Raw genomic sequence first — 24,043 nt, 5'->3', positions numbered from 1 at the left:
GGAAGCAGCAGCTGCCCCTGGAGTCTGTCAAGTCCGCATGCAGCGCATTCGAGAAGATGTGTACTGGCGTTTCAACCATTTACGCACAGAAGCCGAGGAAGCAACTCGAGTAGTTGTAAGCAAAAACTGAGGTGTAAGGGCCCCTCTAAAGATGGAGTATCACGGGCTATCCGGAAGGAAAGGGCTAGACATAAAGTTTTGGAGCCTTTCTCTATCTGTTTGGAGGGGGAGCACTGCATGTATAGCGCCTTCATGTGCTTCTACGTCGTCTGCGCACACAGCCGCATACCGACACACACAGGCATACTCTTACACACTCACGCACACGCGCGCGCGCGCGCGCACACACACACACACACACACACACAGCGTCCTATTAGTACATCCTCACACAGATGCATCCACAACCCTGCATAATTTCCTCAAGGACCCCAGGAGCGGGCCTAATTGCCTAACCGCTTTTGTGCATCAATGCATTCGGATATCCATGTGGCAGAGTACAAACGCACGGGTTTAGATGTGGCAGTATGCCTTTTACCCTTATCAGCTGTGCATGCCACCTGTCTTGCCGCGTTTTGCTGGAGGGCAACCTGAAGCCGCTCTTCAAGAAATAAAACACACACATGGGAGTGTGCACGGTTGCTTCCTTGCAGGAAGATTTGCTTGTAGGACTGCTAGCTACTCAGTGCGCTTTGCCTCTCGCCGCCCTCCGTGCCCTTCCCGCCAAGTTCCGGCTTGTCGTTCGGCAGGTAACAAGCCTCGCTAGCTGCACATAGCCAGCTATGTATGGATGCAGACTTTCTACTTTCCCTACCGTTCCGCCCCCCAACCCGCATTTCGCTCTTTGCAGTGATCGTCGTTTGGCGATCTTGAGAGCTCTCTGGCTAGCTGGCTTAAGACCCCAACGTATTGTGCGCGCTTTCAATGTAGCTGCTGCTGTGCAGTGCGCATCCGTATGTACACCCCTCCTGCAGCCGTATGGCTTCCATTTTGAGGAGGGTGCATGTAAGAGTGCCCTTGCCTCTCTCTGAAGGTCTCTAGTGTTGCGCACATCTATCTGCATGCCGTTATTTGTCTCTCTGTAGGTGTCTATTGCTCTATGCTTTATGTCTATATATATATATATATATATATATATATATATATATATTATGTATATATACATTTACCTGTCGGCGCATACCTATGTAGAAAAAGTTAAATTTTATGCATGCCCTCCCTGCACAAGACGCGCAAGTGTTTTGATGAGTAGCACCCTTTGCCAACACTTTGGCCGCGTTGGGGAAGCCTGAGAGATCTGTGTGAGCTGTTTAGCTGCATGCTTTTTGCGAATCTGTGCTTGACGCCTGCGTTCGCGGCAAATCGAGGGTTTAATTTCCTTTTTGCTCGTTGAGCGCCCTCAGGCTCCGCAGACTGCCTCTGCTTACGCGAGCTGCCTGGTGGAACCTCTTGCCGAATTTCGCGAGGTGGCAAAGCAACAAGGCATGCCGCAAGTCCGTCCGATTCTTCTGCAATCCCTGCCTCCTTCTACTATCGTATTTAGCCTCTCTGCCGTGGCTGTGTGGATTCTCTGTTGCTCATGCAGCCCCTCACCGCAGAGCGCATGCTGCCACACCTAGTGCGCTTTCCCGTTGCTGCGCGTCGTCTTTGCTCATGCAAAGAGTCCGCAGCATCACAGTGCCTCCTGCTAAGTGCAGCTTACTGCCTCTCCCGTCCTTTCCTGCCACGTCCTTTGTTCTCTTCCGCTTCATCGCGGGCGGCACTCTCGCTGCGAGCCGTTTCCATTCGATGCGCAGGTCCTTACCAACAGGTGTGTGGTGCTGTCAGTACAACGCCTGGCCACGCGCTGCCTTGGCGAAGCGCAGCAATTGCTGCAAGAGGAGTCTCGCAAAGACAAGGCGCTGCAGCGGCTGCAAAGGCCAGCGGGGCATGCTCCAGAGGAGGTAGGCAGGCAGTCCGTGGACGCATAGGCTCGCATGGCCCCCACAGGCGGCGTCTCTTGATGATCTCGGATCGCTTGCATTCACGTACTGCACAGCGTCTCTCGTTGCTCCCCCAAGACGCACCAATAGACGGGTTGCATTCGGGAGGACCCTTCCTCCCCTCCCATCCTCACCGAAGCATGCGTAGCATTGTGTGGCGTCTTTGGTTCGAAAATACTCTCACACAGTCCGGTGTGCGCTTCACTGCGACGTGCATGTAGGGGCATCGGGGTGCACGGCCTCCGCAGTCAGCTGCCCCTTGAGGCTCAAGCATCCTGCGTTCGGGTGTTTTGTTGTGTCAGGAACTTTCGGTGGCTGCCAAGGTGAAGAGACAACTCACACTAGTAAGGCACAAACACACATGCGTGTGCATCTGTCGATTCCGTCGGCTTATTCTGCTCTCCTCTTTGCTCTTTCTTTTGGTATCGGCAGTGGAAAGCCTTCGCCACCCAGGTCTCGCTGGGCGTGCAGTTTCTATGGACCCCCTCTGCGGTGTCCCTTTGTTGTTCTGTGCTGCTCGCCGTAGCCTCATGCGGCCGCTGTTGAGTTTTGCCCTCCCACAGACACGCGACTGCAGAGCCAGCGCTTGCTCCCTGCTGCCTAGACGCTCGCTAAATGTGTCCTCATCTGCTGCTTGCCCTCAACACCCCGTTCCTGGTGTGCGATAGCGTTGTGTGCAAGTCTACGTGCGCCTATCCCCGCATGTTTGCATCTGCATAGGACATGGACTGCTTGGCAGATCTCTGTGCTTCGCGCTTGGGCTTGTCCCCGTCGGAGGTTCCGCAGCTGCTGCAGCTCAAGGAGGCCTTTTCTGCGTGATCCCCCGAGCCAAGGATAGCCACGCCTGTTGCCTAAGTGACTGCCCAGTACGTGCAGGGACTCCCCCTGCGTGTGTTGCCCCTTTATGTAAGCATTGCCACGCGCATTATCGGAAAGTATATCGCAGAGAGGGCAACACACGAGGCAGCACCGCTGGCGCAGGTGCTTTATGGGCGCTTCGCCGATCTGCCTTTTACATATTTCACGCTCTTCTCTTCCAACGTTTCCCCCTGTCTACAATTTTTTATACTGCCCTATGTAGGCGTAGCGAAGAGAGCCCACTAGCAACTCTTTCCATCGTGTCGATAATCTGAAACTCCGAGCCACAGGGCCACCTGACGCCCGTTTACCCCACATCTGCACACAAGGCACCCGCTTCAACACCACCCCTCTAGAATAGAGCGGCCGCCGTGGGCGGCTCAGTCTAATCCCCGTTGGGGGCCCCCGGAGGGCCCCCCGATGCCCGGATATGGCAAGGGAGTGCGGGGACTATGTAGTTGCCCCACGCGTTTTGCTGCTGCTCTATGAACCCCCCAACCGTCGCTCCTGCTGCTGCGGCCAGCAGCTCTGACACCCTCCTGCAACAACACCCCAACAGCAGCCCATCCGACACATAGCACGACGAGAAGCAGCCACCCATTCGACAAAACACCGCCGCACGTCCTCGAGAAGCTGGCCAAGCAGGCCGCTCTTTGAGAGCTTGCAGACATGCCGGCATGCATGCTCTCCACAGCCTCAGCGTTTCTCAGTATTAACCGCAACCTTTCAACAGCACTGCACGGTCTCCCAGCAGCACTACTACAAGAAGGGGGCATACTTACGCCTGCTGTTGCTGCCTCTCCACTTCATCCGCATTGCCACTGCCTTCAGTCGCAGGTCTCAAATTTAGGGGGCCCCCACTCAAAAGGTCAAGCAAGGCCCTGCTTTCCTGTTGCCGCTGCCGCGAGTTGGCCACCTTCTCGCTGGCTATGTTTTTGCTGCTCGCCGCCTTCGTGGGGAGCTTCTCTGCTCCAGCGGACGGTTGTTTTCGCTTCACATGCGACGGAGCACTCAAGGGAGCTGCCTCGGGCTTCACGCTGCCAGTGGCACTGCTGCCACTGCTGCCTTCCCGCAGCATGAGAGACGGCTCCTGGACCTTGCGCGAGGAGGGCTGCTGCACGGCTCTTCTCTTGAGAGCCGACGTGGAACTGACTGCTAGAGTACGCCGCTTCAGAGGCAGCAGCTTCACCTCTTTTGGGGCCGTTGCATCTGCATGGGAGGATGAAGGCGCCGCTGCTGCTTTGGGGTCGGAAGATGCCGACGGCTGCGGCTGCTCCTCAGCATCCTCGACCTCAAATAGAGGATTCTCACCAAGGCTGCTAGTTGTCCACTCATCCTGTTGTTGCTGCTGTTGCTGCTGTTGCTGTTGACGCAACATAAGGAGGGCCCTGCTATGCCCTCGGAGGGCTGCAACTTTGATGCGGTCTTCTCTGCTGAGAGAAATACTCAGATAGAACTCTTGCTGGCCATTGAGTGCCGTTTTTGAGCCTGCTGCCTTGCTACGTTGCAAGGCGGCTGCGAGTGCAGCAGCGTCCGTGGCTACCGCTGTATTCCCAGCAGCAGCGGCCGCATTGGCAGCGTTTGTGGCTTCTGCTGCAGCAGCGGAAACCACGGCGGCAGCAGAAGGACGGGCCCCGGAGGGGCCCCTGCTCGCTAGGAGCTGTCGATACACCCGGATGAGGGCCTCTGCTTCGCGGACCGTCCGGCCTTGCAGCACCTGCTGGGCGTACGCGGCATCCCCTAGCCGCTGCATCTTGATGAAAACTCTCTTGTCTCCTTGACTGCCGACTCCGCTGCGGCATCCCGCGGGTAGCCTAGAGCAGCCAGCCGTCGAGGATCCTGGAAAGCTAAGCCCCTCGCCAACAAGCGCTCCAAACGCATAGAAGAGACCTCTGATCTCCTCTCGTGAAAAGCGGGGGGGCGCCTCAGCGAGCATCAGATGTGCCCCTCCGAGCAGCAACTCCCGACGTTCTTTCGCAGTCAAGGGAGCGGGGGAAGGGCCCCCTCCAGGGACCGCAAGGGGCCCCTCATCGCTGGTCGGCAACGGAGGCACTGGAGGCTGCACAGTCTGTGCCCGTTTCTGCTGCGTCTTCAAGGGCCTCATAGCGTCATCCTGGGGAGGAAGGACCTGTTTCTCCCTCCTCTGTCTTGTATTTGAGGGTTTGTGGTGGCCCCTTGCTGCTAAGGGGGTACTGAAAAGCCCCTTCCGGGGGCCCTTCTGGGGGCCCCTGAGAAGGCTCGTCCGGGGGCCCCTGCTCCTGGCTCTCTAAGGGGGAACCCTTTGCATCTGCAGCTGCAGAAGCCTTGGGAGCTTCGCGCAGCAGCTGCGGAGAAGGCGCAAAGCCAGAGAGACCTAGCCACTGCGCACAGGCTGTACGTCGGGCAGTCAGAGCGAAGCCTCCGGAGAGGTGAGGCCCTATGAGATCCACGGAGGAGAACTGAAGCGTCGCGCACACCACAAACACACACACACACACACATACACACACACACACACACACACACAGAGTCGCAAAGAGCGCTTCGCCCGAGGAAAAGAACGCGCGGATAACACGTAGAACTGCTCGAGAAAAAGCGCATGGCAATGTCGCCTACGATGCTCCAGCTCCACTCTTCAAAAGATGTCCACGCGATCCCCACCCACCTTGTAGTGATTTTTGGGAGCTCTTCTATTCCAGCACGCTCGGCGGCTTCGTGTCTTGGCGTGTGAAGTCCGCTTCTTTGGAACGGCCCATAAAGAAAGACCACGAGCTCCTCCACAAGGGAGGACGAGCTCCCCTACGGGAGGCGTTGCGGGCAGGGGTACCCAGAGACTGGAAGGCGCCTTGCAGGGAGGGATGCGAAAAGGAGGGAGGGAACGGAGTGGTCCCCCCAGTACAGGCCCGCCACAAACTGTCGGATGTGTTGGTAGGAAGCCTAGAGTTGAGGCTCTGGGCCGACGAAGCTCTCCTGCTTGTGGGTTCCGGAGCGGCACAAACAGCGACTGGCGGAGTGGCTGCTGCTGTTGATACCACCTGAGGTACGAATTATGGGCTGCCGCTGCTGAGCGAAGGGATGAAAGCAGCAACAGCAGCAGCGGCAGCTGGGCGCTCCTGTGCTGCATGTGGGTCGTGCTGTTGCCTCCCCCGATGTGGCCCCAGAAAAAGCAGCAACAGGAGGAGGAGGAGCACCAGCAGCCCGCGCTACCTTGGGTGTGCAAATGCAGCGGCGGCTATTGCGATAATTTCCTGGAATGTAACTCTCCGTGCTGCACGCCTTTTGGTTCAAAAAGTGCTCATGAAGTCTCCACAAACAGCCAACAACACTGCTGATGTTCGCAGGGTGCGTTATGACGCTGGAGAGAGCACCCGGTTGTCCGAGCTGTCTGTACACCTGAGTCGTCGTTGGTCAACACAGGAGTGAGAGCACGTCAACAAAAGACTTTTGAACGCACAGATGTTCCTTAACAGCTGCCAAACATCTCGCTGCCTGCGCATGAAGGTGTCCCTTCGTCAGGCGGCCGCGGGAGTCTGCTCATGGGGCCCCCGAAGAAAAGGGGGTCTCGTGGTGTATTGGTAGCCATAGCCAAAAAAAGTGTTTAAAAGGCTTTGGGGGTCAATGTTTATATGGAGAGAAGTTACGGCCTTAGGGTACTGTCGTCCCAACCCAGAAGGCTGAATTTTCTGCGTATTCGCTGACAGGATTGTGTGAAGCTTCATGGCGCACACGGGGAGCAGGCAGTTTTAGTAACAAGTGAGGCTCCCTAGCGGAGCCATGCCTACTGCAGCTGTCTTAAGGTAGCTCTAGCACAGCTACTTTGCGATCACTGTGGGCCTGTTGGCCGTGTAAACAAGGGAAGGCGCTGGCACGCGCTGCAAGCTGAGGGCTTAGACAATTCTGCAAACAGGCCCCGAGAGGCGCCATGTAGCATTTACGAACTTTACGCCCTCCACTTAACATTCGTCGCGGTTTAGCCTGTTCTCCAGGGTGCGTGGTATTGCCTCCAACGAAGCGTATCCCTACAGGCACCGCCTGACCGCATCCTTCATTTGCTCCCCTCCACTAACCAGGCCCACTCCTAAAGAAAACTCAGTGCGCTCTCGTAGTCCCTAGAGACATCTACGCACTCATTAGACCGCTTTACATGCAGACGCAGCCCCTAAAACCCAGCCCCCTTCGTTCAACCTTGAGTCTGAGAAACCGCAGGTCGCTCCCATGCCACAGCCACGCACGCATTTGCAGCGCGCTATGCGTCAGGTGCATCCACACTCCAAGCTCGCGCTGTATTTGCACTTTCAGCGCTTCTAAGCAGTGCCAGCCATGTGCAGCATCGCAGCACCTGTACTGATGCAGCTGTGGCCCTCAAATGGCATGTAGAAGCAACTGCACCTGGGCCTGCGGGGCCCCCTACAGTGACAAAGAGATACAACCAGGAGCCTGCCGTTCCGCAGCTCCTTTCCTTAAGAGCACCTACACGCGGCGAGGCGCTTCTGCGTTGAGGCAGCCTATCCCCAGCGATGCGCTTGCCTCTAGCAGCGGCGCATAGGCGGCAGCCACTAGCATCATCAGGGAACTGATGCTTCCAATCAAACCCGACTGCTCCTCTAGCGGCCAATGGTAGAGACAGGCGGCGACACAATGCCCCTGTGACTGACCTACTCGATCGCATTTTCTGCGTGGTTCGGCTGCTGCGCATGCGGGTCAATTTTTCTAAAAGAGAACGCCTTATATAGAGCAAACGTTTCCGCCTGCTGCCTGTCAAGAAGGGCCCCCCGTCTGCTCCTGAGGCCTCTTACCCAGGCTCTCGCGTCAGCCCCCAACTTCGGATGATTTGCTGCTGCATCTAGTAGCCGCGGAAAGGACACCGAGAGGCAACATTCGAGACCTAGCTCCTTCGCAGTGTTCCTAACGGCCTTGAAGGGAAACACGAACTCCTCAGCGTCTATTGCAGTCCGCAGCCAAAAATGATATTTTATCCCGAAGCGAGTCGAAAAGACCTCCAGCAAATGCAACGCCAACTCGGAAACCGCCGCACCAGACACGCAGTCCCGAATACGCAAGCCTCGAGTTGCTTCTAGAGCCATAAGACACACGCATATATACATATGTTTATATGTGTATACGCCTATATGTATATACGTGTAGATACATACACACATATGCTAAAAATCTAATAAAGGCACCATCTGCAAGGACCCAAGGGGCCGAATGGAGTGGCGATGCACTGAGAGCGACGTGCCGTTGGCAGACAGACTACGAGGCAGGCAGAAAACAGTAAGCAGAAGAGCCACAAAGGAATCCCAGTTGTATGCTGATTTCAGGTATAGCTTACCGCCACAGCCTCCCCTGCACTGGTGGCTGACCCAGTATAACTATTACTAGTATTACTGTTAGTAGTAGCACTACTACTACTACTATCGCTGTTACTACTGCCTTTACCACTGCACCGCATGGAGAACCAATAAAGCAAGTAGGATAACACCAAAGGAGAGCATCACCGACACAGCGCCGAAGAGGGAGCGGTAGTAATAGTAGTACTAATACCAGTAATAAGCCACTTCTGGTGCAGGGTCACCTCGTGTGACAAGCTATCGCTGAGAGAGAAGAGCAAGCAGCTGGGAGTCGTGCACCCGCACGACTAGCTGCAGCAACGGTAATCATGAGCCAGGAGGATGCTGTTGCCAAGAGCGTCACTTTCAATGAAGAGCCTGTCTGCACCACCCCTGGCTAGCAACAGCGTCTACATTCATTAGCAAATGTTCAACGGACAGTGGCGGAGAGACTCCTGTTAGTGCATAGACAGTACCTTCCTCCGTCGGTAGCCTGAAGGGGTGTAGGAGAGGCGCGAGAGTTTGCTCTTCGAAAAAGAGGGCGCAGAGGCTGTTTCCTGCCCAAAATACGCGCTGCCCCTGCGCTACATCAAGCCGGGAGAGGCAAACACTGACGAATTCGTCGGTTTCATCTGCATCTGGTGAGGGCTGCTGTAGGAGCTTCAAGTCTAGAACGTAGCGCACAATCTCCCTACAACACATCGTACTGCCGATGAGCTTTCCCCCCGGCACCAGCCTCCCAGCACACCGCGAGAGCAAGTCTGTTGCTTGCTGCTGCGAAGGCACCATGTAATGAATTGCCAGCTGAATAGACACGATATCGAATGCCTCCTTGGCAGCATACTGCCAGGCTTTCTCCTCCAAGGCGTTCCCCACGTGGTACTCTGGGGGAGTCAGCAGCTGCTGCAGCAAACGATCGCTGCTTCGCTCCCGCACGCGATGTCGGGCCTCTAAGATGGAATCTCGAGAAAAGTCTATGCCTGTGAAGGTACACAGAGAACGGCAAAAGCGACCACAGCAGGGATATGTGCATGTGCATGTGCATGTGCAGTGTGACGTATATATATACACACACTCCTCTGACCGCAGCAGCCAAATGCATTGCTCCATAATGAATGGACAGATGCCAACCTACGCATATAAAGACGCGTCTAGAACGGACACGAAGGTAGCGCACATATACATATGTAGATACATATGTAGATATGTATGTATCAGCATAACAAGCGACACCCGCACAGAACAACAAGCAGCAAATGGAAACGGCGTAGTGCTAAGAGCAACCGTCCTCAGCAGACAACCAGCTGGCCTCCCAAGCTAATCCTTTTCTCTGCCAGCTATAATGTGCCGCTGTCTGTCTCATACGCCAGCACACCGCTAAGGCCTTTTGACAAAAAATGCCGAATTAGATTTTCTCGCCTCGAGTTTTGCCAGCAGCAGTCCCCTACCAAGCAGCCTGGAAACTCGAACTTGCGCGAATTTGAGAAGGTCTTGGGCGTGACCACAAGCGAGATCCAAAACTCTTGCGCCTAAAAAAACCTCCATTTGTATCAGCATGCGCTTCGCCTGAAATACAGAAGCAGGAAAAGCGAATGAAGAGATGCGAGACAGTGCCAAAAATACCATCAAAAGACCGATGTAGAGGAACAAGCACATATATATATTTACATATGTATATATGCCATACATGCATACGTATACATACACATATACACATGCACATATACACATACACATGCGTTTACATCCACGTACATATAAATACGTATATACACATGCATATACATGCATGTACTTGCATACGCGTACATGTATATACCCACACTTATACATGGATATACATACACTGACATATAAATACGTATACAAATACAATTGTGCATACACATACGTTTGTACCTACATACGTTCACATGCATGCACTTCCATACATAAACTTGCATATACACATACACACAGATATACACATACACATATACACACATACATGTACATACATATACGCAAAAGGCCAACAGGGACGGCTCAAGAGAGCGTCCAAGAAACGCAACACTCATGCATTCCTGAGTCTAGGGTCTAATCTTGTTTCCCGTTCCTCCTCCCTTGCTCGTCCCCCCTTCGCTCTGCTGCAACGAATCTGACGCACTTGATTGTTGTGGAGTCGCAGAGCGGTGATAGGCGACTCTGCTGCAACGGTGATTTTTCTATTTTCGTAGAACGACTGTATAGCCTGTTGGTTGTCGCCTAAGGCTCCTGGGTAGTAGAGCGGAAGAGTTCTGGTTCCTGATGCACCGGTGCCTGCAGCGGCTGCTGCTGCTTCTAAAGGCGCTGCGATGGCGGCTCTCAGATTGTGTAAGAAAAGGGAGACAAGAGCGCTGAAGACTGAGGGTTGCTGCAGCAGCAAGTGCTGCTGCTGGTGCTGCTGTTTCTGCTGCTGCACCTGAAGACACCGCGCAGGCGCATACAACCGTACAGACACCCGACGCGACTCGTCATGAAGATCTGCGTCTGCGCCCCTCCCCGTACTGGTGGCTGCAGCGGCATGCTGCAGCTGCTGCAACAGCACTTCTGGGTGGCTATTTATGTCGCCTTCTTCGATCTCCCGTCTCAGCTCGACTATCCACTCCGGGTAGACCATGCCCTGCTGAGGTGAGCCTTGTTCCGCGCGTGCGAAAGGCGAAAACAGCCAAGACTCGGAGCGGATGATCTTGCGCTCAGACACCCGTGCTGCTGCTGCTGCTGCGGCTGCGGCTGCTGCCTCGTGAATGAGTCCGAATCGCTGGAGATCGCTGGCAAGCTGTAGAGGCAGTTCTCCTTCTCCCCCCTCCTCCGGAGGGGCAGCGCTGCTGCCGGCACGTGCCAAGCCGCCTGCGTTGGAGTCGCGTAGAGGCGTGAGGAGATGCGCTGTCTCAGAGAAAACCGACACTTGGAGGTGGCGTAAGGCACGGGGCCTGTATATCAGCTTCTGCCCAAGCAAGACTTGCTGGGTAACACGAACAGCGCGCTCTCTTCGGCGATGCTGACAAAGGGGGGACTGGTGTTGCTGGGGCTGGTCGTCGTCGTCTTGCATGCTGTAGATGAGTTTACGCGAGTTCAGAGACTTGTCTTGCAAGACGCCGTCTCCAGACCCCTCCTCCTCGCTCCTCAATCCCGCGCTCTTGTCTGAAGCGACGCCTTCCCCCGCAGCGGCGGGAGATGCGCGGCTTTCGTGTAGAACGTCGACGATCTGAATACGCGAGGAGAGCTGCCTCGCACCGTATGCCCTGCGTTCAGCGCCGAGGAGCTGCTGCAGCAGATGCTGCAGCTGCTGCTCTTGCTGCTGCTGCGGCAACCCCTCATCGAAGAGCAGCTGGGCGGTGTCTGACGAGAGGAGACACGACGTGGCAAAGGGCAAGGAAACAGGCCGCTTAGAATACCTGCCTACAAGCGTTCCAGTAGCTCCTACTACAACGAGATCTTCCCCGCTGCTGTTGCTGCTGCTGCAGCATTCCTCCAAGAAAGCTGCCACTTCGTCCTCCAGCACACCCTCGTCACACCCGAGAGACAGCACAGGCTGCAGCTTCCCTCCAAGCACCCCTGCAGCCGTCGCGAACTCGGCAGGAAGGCGTCGCGCTGTGGCAAAGGGCCCTGACGCTGGCTCCTCCCCGGCTGCTGTGAAGACGGCAGCTCCCTGGATGTCTTCCCCCACAGCGGAGGCAGCAGGAAAAGATGCAGCTGGCGCTGCGGCAGCTGCTGCCGCTGCTGCAGCCTCCGCCTTCGCACGTGCAAGTGCGATGGCTCGTGCTCGGCCTCGAAGGGGAGTCTTCACAGGGCTTGCCTCCCCCCTTCCTGCTTCTGCTTCTCTTGCTGCTTCTGCTTCTGCTGCTTCTCTTGCTGCTGCTGCTTCTGCTGGAGGAAGACACTTCGGAAGCCTCGGGGTCTTGCCCCCATCGGTGCTCTCCTCCATAGCCTACGGACGCTGTGTGCAGCTCGCTGGTGTCAATGGATGGAGAGATCGACGCTTCCCGGGGGAAAATCTGAGCGCACAGTTGCACAGTGGCGCGTGGCTGCGGTTGCAACACACACGCCAACACCTCTCTCGCACCTCCCAAAGGCGCTCAGAGAGAAGGATCAGTGGAAGGTAAACTGCTGCCGTTCAGCGTAAGGAGAGCCTCGGTAAACGCATGCATCCCAAACTCCGTCAAAAAATATCCCTTCGCGTAGGGCCCCCACCGGAGGGCGTAGAGAGTTGAGATTGCGCATGCGCCGTTCGAATCAGCAGGGATGCAAAAAAATGTCTCAAGAATTCCTCCGGCCGTTCCTTTATTTCTTCCGTTTTCTGGGGATCGACTCGGGGAGGGGGGGAGGGAAGGGGCCCCCAACAGTCGCGGGGCCCCCTGCGCACTGTACAGACACTCTGTGGAACAGGTGCCCCCGCCGAGCATAGGTATCCTTCATTAAAACTGCTGCCGTTTGCATTTGCGTGGCTGCATTTATGTTACTCTTTTTCGAACCAGTCTAAATAGAGACACGATATTCTTTATTTGCAAGGCCGCTGAGGCGTTCCCTGGAAGGGCCCTTGTGAAGGGGCCCCCCAAGGAGCATTTTTGCGCTCGGCTTTCCCGCTCACAAGAGCCCGCACAGAGCAGCAACTGCAGACGTTCTTGGAAGAAAGCTGCGTAGATGCGATTTAAGCCGCAAAAGTTGAAGCCTAAGGGGCCAGTGCTGCAGCTCCCCTGCAGCAGCCCTCACCAACCATAGCGAGCGAGAAATGGCGATCCGCGAGCATCTGTATTTGGCGCTTCACGGCGCAATGGCCATCTTCAGGGGGAGGCAGCGGCTCTTAGACCCCTGGATCTCAGCAGGTGCAGTCTCCACACAAGGGCTCGAGCAGCTGGCCTCATCAGCAAAGCCACAGCAACCCGCGTCAACAGCTCCCGCTGACGCTATAATCGAACAGCGCAAGCAGGCTTTTCTTCGGGGTCCTCTGGTTCCGTATGACTTCAATTGGATTTCAGCAGTGAGGGCGTCGAGGGCCATGCGAGCGGCAGTAGCATGCCGCAGCCTGCAGCAACAAAAGCAGCAACAAAAACAGGAAGACCAGCAGTGGGTGGAGGAGTGGAGTATGCACGCCCGCGAATTGCTGCAAAAGCTGCAGTACTGCGAATTTTTGAAGCCGTCATTCTTGCTGGCACGTTTCGCTCTTCGCCCCCTCGAAGGCCTCTTAGAGCAACTTGCTGCCATGCAGCTCCAGCAGCCGAAGGAAGGGAGTCGTGCAGCTGCGGCGACTGCTGCTCCAGCTGACACCTGCAGGAGGGGGCTTCGAGCCAAGGAGCAGCTCGCCATCAATCTTGCATCTTCCCGCTTTCGCCAAGCAGTCGCGAAGGCCACGATCATCCCGTAAACTCCCAACCCCGAATGCCGAGAGCCTTCAGTTGGCGCGGGGTACACCACAGTCTGCTCTTTTAAAGCGCAGCTTCAAAGAGATGCCTGCGTCTCTCTCTGAACCTGCGTGTGTCTGTGTGCAGGGAACTTGTCATTCCTGCCGATCGCCTCTCGGGGCCTAGTGCTGGCGTGTTCAGGCGGCTCTTCAAGGAAGATCGATCTGGGGGTGTGCGGGTTCCTCAGGAAGGATCGAACTACGAGACTGTACTGGCGCTCCTGCAAAGCCTGAATCCTGGGAGTTCGAAGCGCGCAACGTTTCAACAACATGCGCCGTTTGCCGATGACTTGGCAGCGCAGTGGGTGTGTTTGCGGAGCAACTCCACCAGCAAGCCGCAGCAGACGCTGGTGCTGCAGCAGCTTCTGCAGCTGCTGCAGCAGAAGCAGCAGCTAGCAGCTCGGTGCGGCTACACCTGCTGGGCAGAAATGCGCATCAAGAGACAGACTGCAGAGGGATCCTCCTGGAGAGAAGTGCCGCGCATGCTGCGATCCATCGGGCAGGCAGCAGCCAATAGAGCCCCCCCGCAGCTCCGAGATGAGCTGCGCAAACAGCAGCAACAGCAACAGCAACAGGGGCAGCAACAAGGGCGTCTGAGCGTGGATCAGTGGCTAGCAGCAGCGCTAAGGGTAAGACGCTCCCTCGGAAACTCTCCGCGGCATTCCAAGAGAGCTCTGAAAATGCGAAGCTCGCAGTTTGCGTCTGCAACCGCCTCGCGCCAAATACGAAGCGGCTTCCCCTGTCGGGACAGCTGGGAGCCTTCACGTTTGGGCAGGCGCGAGGCGTATTTATGTGTGTGTATAGGTGTATGCATATGTGTGTGTAGGTGTATACATATGTGTGTATAGGTGTATACATATGTGTGTGTAGGTGTACACATATGTGTGTGTAGGTGTATACATATGTGTGTAGGTGTATACATATGTGTGTGTAGGTGTATACATATGTGTGTATAGGTGTATACATATGTGTGTATAGGTGTATACATATGTGTGTGTAGGTGTGTACATATATGTGTGTATAGGTGTATACATATGTGTGTGTAGGTGTACACATATGTGTGTGTAGGTGTACACATATGTGTGTGTAGGTGTATACATATGTGTGTATAGGTGTATACATATGTGTGTGTAGGTGTGTACATATATGTGTGTATAGGTGTATGTATACATATATGTGTATATATGTGTGTATTTAGGCGTATGGGAGAGGCGTGCGTGATTTGGAGGTTGCTGCCTGGTTTCCCGAGTCAATTGCAGTGCAGCGTGCGCCCCTTCTCTTAGCGGAGGCGTATGGCTTAACACTTCAGCCTTTACTAAAGAAGCCGTGGAAGGGGTTTGGCAGGTGTGTTGTTTATAGGCGAGGCTCTTCCCCTTGCGTGCCCCTTATAGCCTCTCTCTTAATATGCCGCAGGCATCCGAACTCGGGGCAAGGAGGCCTCCCTGTAGGTACGTTAGTGGGGTTGGTGCCTCCTGGCGTGCGTGCATGCATGCAGGTCGCTCAGCGGCTTCTCCTACATGAGCGAAGTCTTTGCAGTGTTCGACTCGGCGTCCGGTGAAAGCCTCGAGGGCGCTGCTCCAGCGAGCAGAGCTCCCACCTCCTCTGGCGAGCGAGACGCTGCCATCGGCTTCGTTCGTCGTGTCGAAAACTTGTTCAGTCCCTACGGCAAGTGGCCGCCTCCATGTGGCTCGGGGGGGAAAAAAGCCGCGCTGCCTTATCGCACGGAGGCCTTTCGGGGGTTCCTCTATTACAGTCCCTTCTTCCCTCTCCGCCTGTCTCACCACTTGAAGCCCCCAAGGGCGCCTGGCTACCCATGCCACGTCAAGTTGGGGCCTTTCCATCACGCAGTGCATGCACACCTAGCGCCTCCGAAGGCCATGCAAGCCAGACTCCTGGACGTACAAGAGGTGCGCGGTGCGTGCGCGTAGAGCCAAGGCGTGTGTGTAAAAGCGTGACGTTGGGGACCTTTCTTGAGACGGGCGTGGCCTGCTGCCAACCTGCGTGTGTCTCCTCGCTACACGCATGGAGTGGTATGGGGCCCGCTTGCGCATGCAGCTCAAGGTTCTTGTCCACGAGCTTGGACACGCTTTCAAGGAGATGCTTCAGGAAGACCCTGTGAGGCTCTCACGCACGCACGGGAGAGTCGCCACCCTCGCAACAAGGCAGAAAAACGTGGGGCAGCGTAGGCAGGCAGGTAGCTGGGGCCTTTCTCGCCTGCGTCGAAAAGGGGGAATGCAAGAGGATTCCTGCAGGCACGGTCCATGTGTACCAGCCTCACAGCGTTCGCACGTGTTATGTTGCCAAGAGAGGACACGCCCCTTCCCCCCTTCCCCCTACGAGACACAACACGAATCTCCCTTAGCCGTCTACGAGCCTTCGTGGAGAGGGTGGGGTGCTGATGCGCTTCAGAAGGCCTTCGTTGCGGAACGGCTGCTCGACTTTGATGAGAGCTTCGCGCTTGTTCACGAGTCCGTACCGCAAAGTCGCGTTATGCTGGCGTGAAGCCGATATCGCCTCGTTTTTTTCGGTGCACCAGCTAGCTGTGGGGGTTTGTCGACCCCCGCGGGCTCTTTGGGTCGCCTTAGTAAGACGCTTTTTGGCGGGGTGTGCGCATTCTGCTCCCAGGCAACTTCTGCGTCGCCCGCAGTTCTTGATGGCCCTCTCTAAACACCGGGAGACAGGGGCCCCCCTTACCTTCTCGCAGGCAGCGTAAGCAGGGAAGGCCTACGCTGCGGCTGGGCAAGAGTCTTATTTCCTAGTTTAGGGGGCATACGCTTTACGAGGAGGGGAGCACCGGCGTCTCCTCAGCAGCCAGAGGCACCGCCTGCAGCAGCAGCAAGAGAAGGACGGGCTACACATGATCTCTGTGCTGTGTGCTTGCTTCTTGAATCGCAGAGGACTGGGACTTGACTTGGTAGATTTGCTGCACCCCAATGGTGCCCTCGTCACTGCTGCGGTTGATTTCGCGATTCATTCTCTGGACGCCTCCAAGGCTACCACGCAAAGTCTAGAAGAATCGATTCGGGCAGCCATTGAGGAGTGCGGCAGGCGCCATTGGCGAAGATGCAACAAGGGATTAGGCCGTGTGGCCGAGAGTCTAAACTTTGCTACTTGGCACCGAAGGGCGGGGACATGTGCAGAAGGCTCAACGGCATTATTCACTTTCTCTGGCGCTTTCTGCGTGCCTGCTCGTTGCTGCAGCGTAGCCCCCTATCGGGTGGATGACTCGTTCCCTATTTTCTCTCTCGACTACCTCCGCAACATTGAGGGGTTAGCTCTGCGTCCTATATCCGCATTTCTTAGCGCCCTCTAGTGCACGCTTGAGTGGCACGCACACATCCTTGGGCGTTTTATTGCACGGAGAGTCCTGTGAGGGTGGAGGCGGCCACCACGGCGTGCTCTTCGGCTGAACCGGCTTTGGTCGCAGAATTGGGCCCTTGAGGCCCTTTGCATGCATTCTGCTTCGTTTTCGCACCCCGCCGCGCAGAGATCTATGATGCTGGCGCCCGTTTGAAGCTGCCTGCGTGTGCCTCCTAGGTCCTATTCCGGTGCCCTTGTGTGCTACATCTTGGCGGAGATGCGGGCGTTACGAATCTTGCAACAACTGGAAAAGGGCCCTCCTAGCCGCGTCGGCCCCGCCCTGCCCGACTTGCGGGCGGTGAAGAGGGACTTGCTGCCGCTGCACCCAAGGGGCCCCCTGCCGCCCCTTATGGGAACCTCCGGGGGGGCCGCTGCAGGGGCCTCCCTCGTGGCGCTCTACTCAGCCCCCAAAGACCTCCAAGGCGTGGAGTGCTTGTAAGGCCTGAATTTAGAAGAGGCATTCTACAAAATGTTGGCCTGCAGGGCTGTAGGCCACCACCCAGCCTCCTCGAGCCCCTCCGGCTCGGCAGTTGCCACTGCGTTTTTTAGGGTGTCTGTACACCGCAGACTGGCAACTGCAAACTTGAACTCTTAATGTCTTTCAATGCGCCGTCTGTTGCACAACGGTTTTTTAGAGGCACGCGAACGGAACAAACCCTTAGAGCTGTTTGTTCACAAAAACGTCATACACTGTACAGTCGACGGCACCTGGGTGCAATTCCCTGTCTTCAAAGGTTGACATGGCAGCGCGTACCTGCTGCGCAGTCTTTCGGCGTTCCTTCTCTCCATCGGGTTATTAAAATCAGCATGGGAAAGATAGGAATGGCGGGACATCTCCTGTCACAGATCCAGGTTAGGAGAGGCGCCTCCGAGTTGTCAAGAGGCTGTGGAATGTTGGTCTCATGATGGTATGGAGGTCTCACACGCCCAGTCAGTGCTCATGAATTTGAAATGCTTCCAGGAAGGAAGAGGTTTGGTGACACAGTACGCAGTTTCTGCGCCGTGTCGTTGTAGAAAGGCCAATCGCGAGCCCTATGGCGTGAGGCTATCGTTGTCCGCAAAGAATGCTGGTGTAGATGCGAAGAGCTGCGATGAATGGGGTGTACGAAATCCCAATGGCCACTTGTGGGGCAGTGTGGGTCCACCTTAGAGGATACGAAGGAGAAGTGTTGGTTGACCAAATTGCGTCCTTCCTTCCGTATTGTGTTTGTACGATCGGCGAAGATGCGGAGGGGATAGTAGCGCATTTCTTTAAGCACTTTCCCATCAGGCTCTTTTGGCACATCTGAACACATCAACCTATTAAGCACACCAGCTTGAGAATACATGCGTATGCGTCTAATGTATTTCCACTTGAGCACTGGCACTTTTTCTGCAGTGTATGCGTCGCTTTGGGAACACGACCGTCATTCTTCATGCGCAAATAGTCAACTGTAGAGATATAGTGCAACGGCGTCTCGTTGCAGGAAATTTCTGGTTCGTAGCAACGCTGCCGCATCTAGCGTTATCCACAATTCCTTGAAATAAGTTGGCTCTCTCTGATGCTCCCCTCTACACCTCCGTCCATTATCTTGAGATTTACGGGCTTCGCCGGCTGTAAGTGCCCCTAATGAGAGGAGGGTGTCCGACGTAAGAAAGAAGAAACAAGGAAACCTTTTACAATGGATTCGGGGTCGTTCTTTCAATTTGCTTCCATCGGCTCTTCTTTGGTGGTGTCAAGACCACCAGAGGCTGTGCTAATCTGCATAGAACGCGACGCCGACGGGCGTACCTTACGGAGCACTAGGTGCCAAGTGGGGCGCAAGTGTCATTTCTTTAATTTGTAGAGATGCTCGCATTTTTGGGTGCCTCCTGCACAACGACGTTCGAGCAAAGCATGCGAAGACCATCAACGTGTTCACGGACGTGATTTTGAGGCGCCCCAGCACTTCAATATCGTTGGGGCCCAACTGCTATTGATTGTGATGATTCACGGTTTCCGTAGAAATTCTGTGAGCATTTTGCATTTTACACCCATGCCTGTGCTACCACTGTCAAAATCCAGAATGGCCGAGGGGTGAAGCTCCACCACTTCGAGAATGGCCTGATGTGATTTAATACACATGATGTACTCTGCGCTTGTTCGGTCCGAGTTTGCTCTGGGTGCCGCTTTACACAGATCCCATGGGTTTGCTGCTTCGGCCATGTTAGAGTCCACACTACCGCGGAAAAGCGCGCGAGATGGTTTTTGTGGCCTGGGATGCGTACCGTGGCAGAATTGTGTGCACCGTTTCGCCCAGATTGCCGGTCGCTGCAAGGCGCCAAGTTCTCCCAAAGCCGCCGCTTTGCAAAGCCTTGTGATTGCATGAAGGATTTGAACTGGGCTGAGAGTGAACTTTACGTTTGGGCTGCGGGATATCAAGGGTCAAATAACATCAGCGTTTTTCTCGGCAGACTCAGGAACTATGCTTATTTCTCTCACGAATCAGAAATTCGCTTATTATTCTTCGCTCGTGGCTGGGAGCTCCATAGCTTTACCAGGGGTACAATTACGGATAGGATTGCAAAGTTAGTCACTGCGTTATACCGTGTCTTTGTGACCTGACTACACATTCACGACAATATGACGACGGTGGTTCACCTTGTGGCAGATGGCCAGACAACGCGCACCGACTACTGTATTTCTGACTCTGAGCTCGCAAAAAATCAATTGCTTGCGTTATATTCTTCCGTGTGCTAAAGGGGCTTGTATTGCAACAGTAGGCGCGTTTATCCGTTTCGCTGCCGCATCTTTGGTCTACACTATGGAGCTCCTCTCCAGACTCGACCTCAACTGGATGATCCCAACAGCCACTCTTAGAGCAGCAGGGATTTTGGAGAGCCTGTAGCTTGTGCACACAAACGCTTGCTCAAGGTTTACACAAGAGAAGAACGAAATAGTGGTAATTGGAGGCTGGCTGTGTGTCAGAGCCTGGAGATTTTGTTTTGGTGGCTAGGCAGGCTTTCCGAGGTGCATCAGATGGTGATCAACCGAAGACTTTTGCACCCAGGTGATTTGTACTATTTGCAATACTTTCATTTATCAATGCAATGCTTACTCGATCGACTTTTCTAACATCAGTGGTGCCACAGAACCCCTGCAACTGGAACCTTGACCAGATTTTGGAACTCCCTCAACAATACACCAGCTTTGCCCCGAGTGAAGGCAAATCCTCCAGGGGACCACAGTAATGCTGAATTCTTTGATTGTTGAGCATCAAAGACACAGAATAAGGGAGTCTCGAAGGAAAAGCGAGTGGTAACCCCAAAATAAGTGGTTTACGCAAAACGAGTTGCTGGCTTCGTTGTCTGCATGTGGATTCGCGGCATTTTATTAACATGGCTAGTTGCTACGCACTGTATTCCCTTCATTATTGGGTAATCGTCATTCAACAGCGTACACTTGCTTTCCTTTATGGGAAGTATCCTGTACACTTACTTATGACTGGCGCTCTCATTTTTTTGTATCTACATTCTTCCTTTAACTTTCGAAGCGTTCAAATCCCCAATGCTACGTTCACTGGCTCTATGTGCATGCACATGATGCCAAGGTGTTCTGTAGCTCAAATTTATGCAGAAACACGCTCAGCTATTGAGTACCTACATGACCTATGCTCTCTGGAGCTTCAAAAACCACCATGCTGCGTGCATCGGCTCTATCTGCACGCAGATGAAGCATTAGGAGACGCGGAGGCAGTCCTGATCTAGCGTGTTTTTCGATTCCCTTAAAATAGTTTACTTCTCCTTTTCCGTAGCACCAAGCTAAAATGACTTAGTGCTCAGACGACAGCGAGCCATCGCGCCGTCGCGATTGTGTTGGTTTGGTCCGTCATTCGTTGTTGGCTAGAATGCGTCTTTAATTTCATAGATTTCCTTGTAACGGTTGATGCATGCAACAAAGTGAAAACATAACTGAGTACGCCTGCACATAAAAAAGAGTGCACAGGGCACGTTGACAATAACCTGGAATATTTGGACATACTGTTTATGGTGCCAGTGGAATAACGCCTAAATCAGTGGTGCCGAAATTGTTTTTCGTGCCCCACAACACCACATGCAGCTTTTTTTCCCGCATCGGACTTTTCTGCTCGTCTTCGGTGATGTGGTAAGAATGACATGCGATAAACAGGTGTAGGGCGAGGGCGTAGCCTGTTGGGGAACAATAGCACCCACCGATTCGTCACTAGCAGTAGTTATGAAGACGAAATGACGCTCATAACCGGACATTCTCAGTACGGGAGGAGTTGTAAGGCGGCTGACAGCGTATGAGCTACGGCATCCTCCTCCTCCGTCCAGATCCTACACTGCGTTTTCTCGAGTAAATAAGCCGGAACGCAGCAGTCCCAGAAAATTCCTGAGCGAAACATCAATGATAAGATGCACGTCCTCAATGCGTTGCAACGATTTTGCGGATGCCTACAGAAAAAAGACACGCCGTGACTGCTTCAAAATTTGACGGTTGTAGATAAATTCCTTCAGCTAAACAGAGAGTCCCAGGAATTCGATTTTATCAGCCAGAAAGCATCGTATGCTCCATGATATCTCACTTCTTTTCCAGCAACGGCTGAAGTTCACGTATGCGCTGTAGATGCACTTGAATCTTTCAGCTGAAGATAGCGGTGTTCCCGCCGATAGCTTTCCACCGCTCTTAAGCGGTCTCGTTCCATTCCGAGTAGCCCTTTGTTGTTGTTCACCTGAGGCTTAATTTAGTCCAAAAGACGCACAGCTATACGTCAGTTTGTGATTGCAAGCATGGACCACCGCTTTAATCCTGTCATACGGGTGAAAGTGGATCTGCAAGTATGCGATTGTTGGGTGAAATGTCGAAAAAATCGTTGATCCATGTAGACTATTATGTAATTCGGCAATCCAAGAAGTCAAAAAGCTTTGAGTCACAGTGGTCTTGCACTCAGACTTGAACGTAGCCCACTTACACTACCTTTCTCCTTTACTAGTATCCACGCCGAGTGATACCCCACAGCGCTGGTTGCTTCCTGACCTCTGCCTTTTTCATCAAGTCATCCTGCTGCCGCTCAGTCTCCTCGTCGTGCTGTGTGGGCTTCTGACAGTGCGATACATGGATTGAAGCTGACTCGGGCATTAGCTAGGAACGGTGCACTGGACGACCCGCATGTGGCAACTCAGCTGGCAGCCCGTCACTATTTAGCTCATCCGCGAATTTATACTTGATATTCGCCCATTCCTGCTGTTTCTCTAGAGCCAGTAAAAGTGTATGCATCCTTTGAACCGCCAACTGCTACTGTGACTTTGAGCCGCCCCTATGAAGACTCTTCCTCACCTTGTCCAAACAAAGACTCTACTTCGCTCACCACAGATCAAATGACCGATGTTCGGGAAACCCTGATTTATTTCTAGTGTTTTCTAGCCCACGAACGTCCAGAGAGCGTGACTATGGCCCCATGAGCCTCTTCCTCTGGGATCCCTAGGCATATCTAGATTTACGTTATAGTGTACGGGTCCAGCAAAGAAGTCAGGGGCCTGCTGATACGACCCGGTTCCGATTTCAATTAGCAACCGACTGCTGCGTGTTTTCAGATTCCAGCCTTCTGAATTCCTTCGGCAAGTGTGCGTTTTAGGAACTGCGCAGGCATGTGAATAGGCAGAGTGCACTTCTGTGCCGTCTCCTCGAATAAAGATCTACTGCGCATCCGTTGTTAACTCACGCCAGCAGTTTCCGACCAACACAGTGTACGTGCGTCAGCGCAGACTAGACCTGCGGTGGGTCCGCAGTTTTCTCTCTGGCCTCTGTGGCCTTCTGCACTATGCGGCAGCCTGCGTGAAGGCTTTCTGCCTTCCTCATGCGTGCTCTCTGCCCGCCAGGCAGCGTGCTCTTATTTGATTCATTCCTGTTGTTCGGGGGCTGCTATAGGATCACCAATTCTCTCTAGCTTTCGTCCCTTGACCGCGTTAAATTGTAGCCTATGATCGGTTGCCAGAACGCTAACGTTCTTAAATTCTAAGCCACACTTACACCTCATCCTTTGCACCCACAAACGTAAGACTTGCCCTCATTTGCTCGGGAAACCTTGAGCAGTCCATCTCTAAAGGTTTCACAGGTCTGTCGCTCAATCACTAAGCTGCTACTCATGCAACAACCACCTTTTTTAACGTTTCGGCTAGACGTGTACCTTATGACTTTTGCGAGTAAAAGGCTCACATTTCTCGGTAACTTGATCGAGGTGAAATTCTTCTGCTGTATGTATCCCAAGTTTCCCAAGGCTTACTGCAGACTTGATCTTGACGTCAACCGATGAGTCTGGACATGTGCGAAGGATTGAACTGCAGTAATCCCTATAGGCCTACAATTTTTTTATGGATAGGATTCCCATTGAAGTGCTGCTACATCGGGTAGGCATGCCGCAGGGAGCACTCCGTTCTCTTCAGTGGGAACGTACAAACCAGGCGCATCTCAAATCCATCGATTCAAATTTCGAGTACATGCCCATCTTTGCAGCTGCCAGAATCTCGTTGACGCATCTACAAACATATAATCGGCTGAAAAGTCATGTCGTTCCACCATATGTGGAGCTGCTGCTAAAACATCAGCTTGCAGGCCGGCCTCTGCAGCCCCACCAAGCGTCGTGTCATCGTCGAATTCCATTCTAACAGGGCTTTCCCCCCATGCTGTTGTCGAAGAAAATATTAGTGAACGACCCAATATTGTGATCAAGACAGGAAAACTCTTGTAGGAACACCTCATATTCCACTGCATCCACAGCCAGTGGATGAATGGAGAACAGCTGTGTCGAAACTAAGCGGTATTACTGATTGTACCGCTCCATATAAGGATTCGTTTGGGAGAAACTTATCTCCAAGATCAATGTAAAGCTACTGGAGAGATACTGGAATTTTTTTCAAAAGTGCTCCGTCCTTCCCCTTCCCCCACCCTCAGAGGTTCTGACGCGATGATAAAGGGCCAGCTAGGGTGCAAAATACGACGACCTCTAGCACTCCAAGCAGTCATAGTTAGCTGCACAAAGCATCTCAGGTGCAGGAGTACAACACTGCGTCTCGTATCGTGTTGACAGTATCCTGCAATAAATAAGTTATAGAACACATATAAACGAAGTAGTCGA

General features: G+C 53.9%; 3 protein-coding genes across 3 annotated transcripts; 2 read left to right on the top strand and 1 right to left on the bottom strand.

Annotated features, from left to right (window-relative positions):
- Window positions 1–3,709: 3,709 nt before the first annotated feature.
- Window positions 3,710–12,095, bottom strand: LOC34624406. Its single transcript, XM_026337724.1, has 7 exons — window positions 12,074–12,095; window positions 10,296–11,977; window positions 9,598–9,715; window positions 8,548–9,129; window positions 7,518–7,893; window positions 4,132–4,203; window positions 3,710–4,049 (listed from the first exon to the last, which is right to left on the bottom strand). The coding sequence occupies exons 1-7, from the start codon at window positions 12,093–12,095 to the stop codon at window positions 3,710–3,712; spliced, it is 3,192 nt and encodes a 1,063-aa protein (XP_026193509.1).
- Window positions 12,096–12,899: 804 nt separating this feature from the next.
- LOC34624487 lies at window positions 12,900–15,089 on the top strand. The gene is made up of 4 exons (XM_026337723.1): window positions 12,900–13,528; window positions 13,657–14,197; window positions 14,767–14,927; window positions 14,960–15,089. The coding sequence occupies exons 1-4, from the start codon at window positions 12,900–12,902 to the stop codon at window positions 15,087–15,089; spliced, it is 1,461 nt and encodes a 486-aa protein (XP_026193508.1).
- Window positions 15,090–15,445: 356 nt separating this feature from the next.
- LOC34617664 lies at window positions 15,446–18,078 on the top strand. Its single transcript, XM_026337722.1, has 7 exons — window positions 15,446–15,475; window positions 15,624–15,683; window positions 15,978–16,036; window positions 16,194–16,277; window positions 16,464–16,607; window positions 17,106–17,363; window positions 17,781–18,078. Exons 1-7 carry the CDS (start codon window positions 15,446–15,448, stop codon window positions 18,076–18,078), a joined length of 933 nt encoding a protein of 310 aa, XP_026193507.1.
- Window positions 18,079–24,043: the final 5,965 nt, after the last annotated feature.

This window comes from Cyclospora cayetanensis, unplaced genomic scaffold (genome assembly GCF_002999335.1).
Source record: "Cyclospora cayetanensis isolate NF1_C8 unplaced genomic scaffold, CcayRef3 CcayRef3_contig_2, whole genome shotgun sequence".
Classification (NCBI taxonomy): domain Eukaryota; phylum Apicomplexa; class Conoidasida; order Eucoccidiorida; family Eimeriidae; genus Cyclospora; species Cyclospora cayetanensis.
Note: the sequence above shows the minus strand (reverse complement) of the source record. Positions and strands in the feature narration are given on the sequence as shown.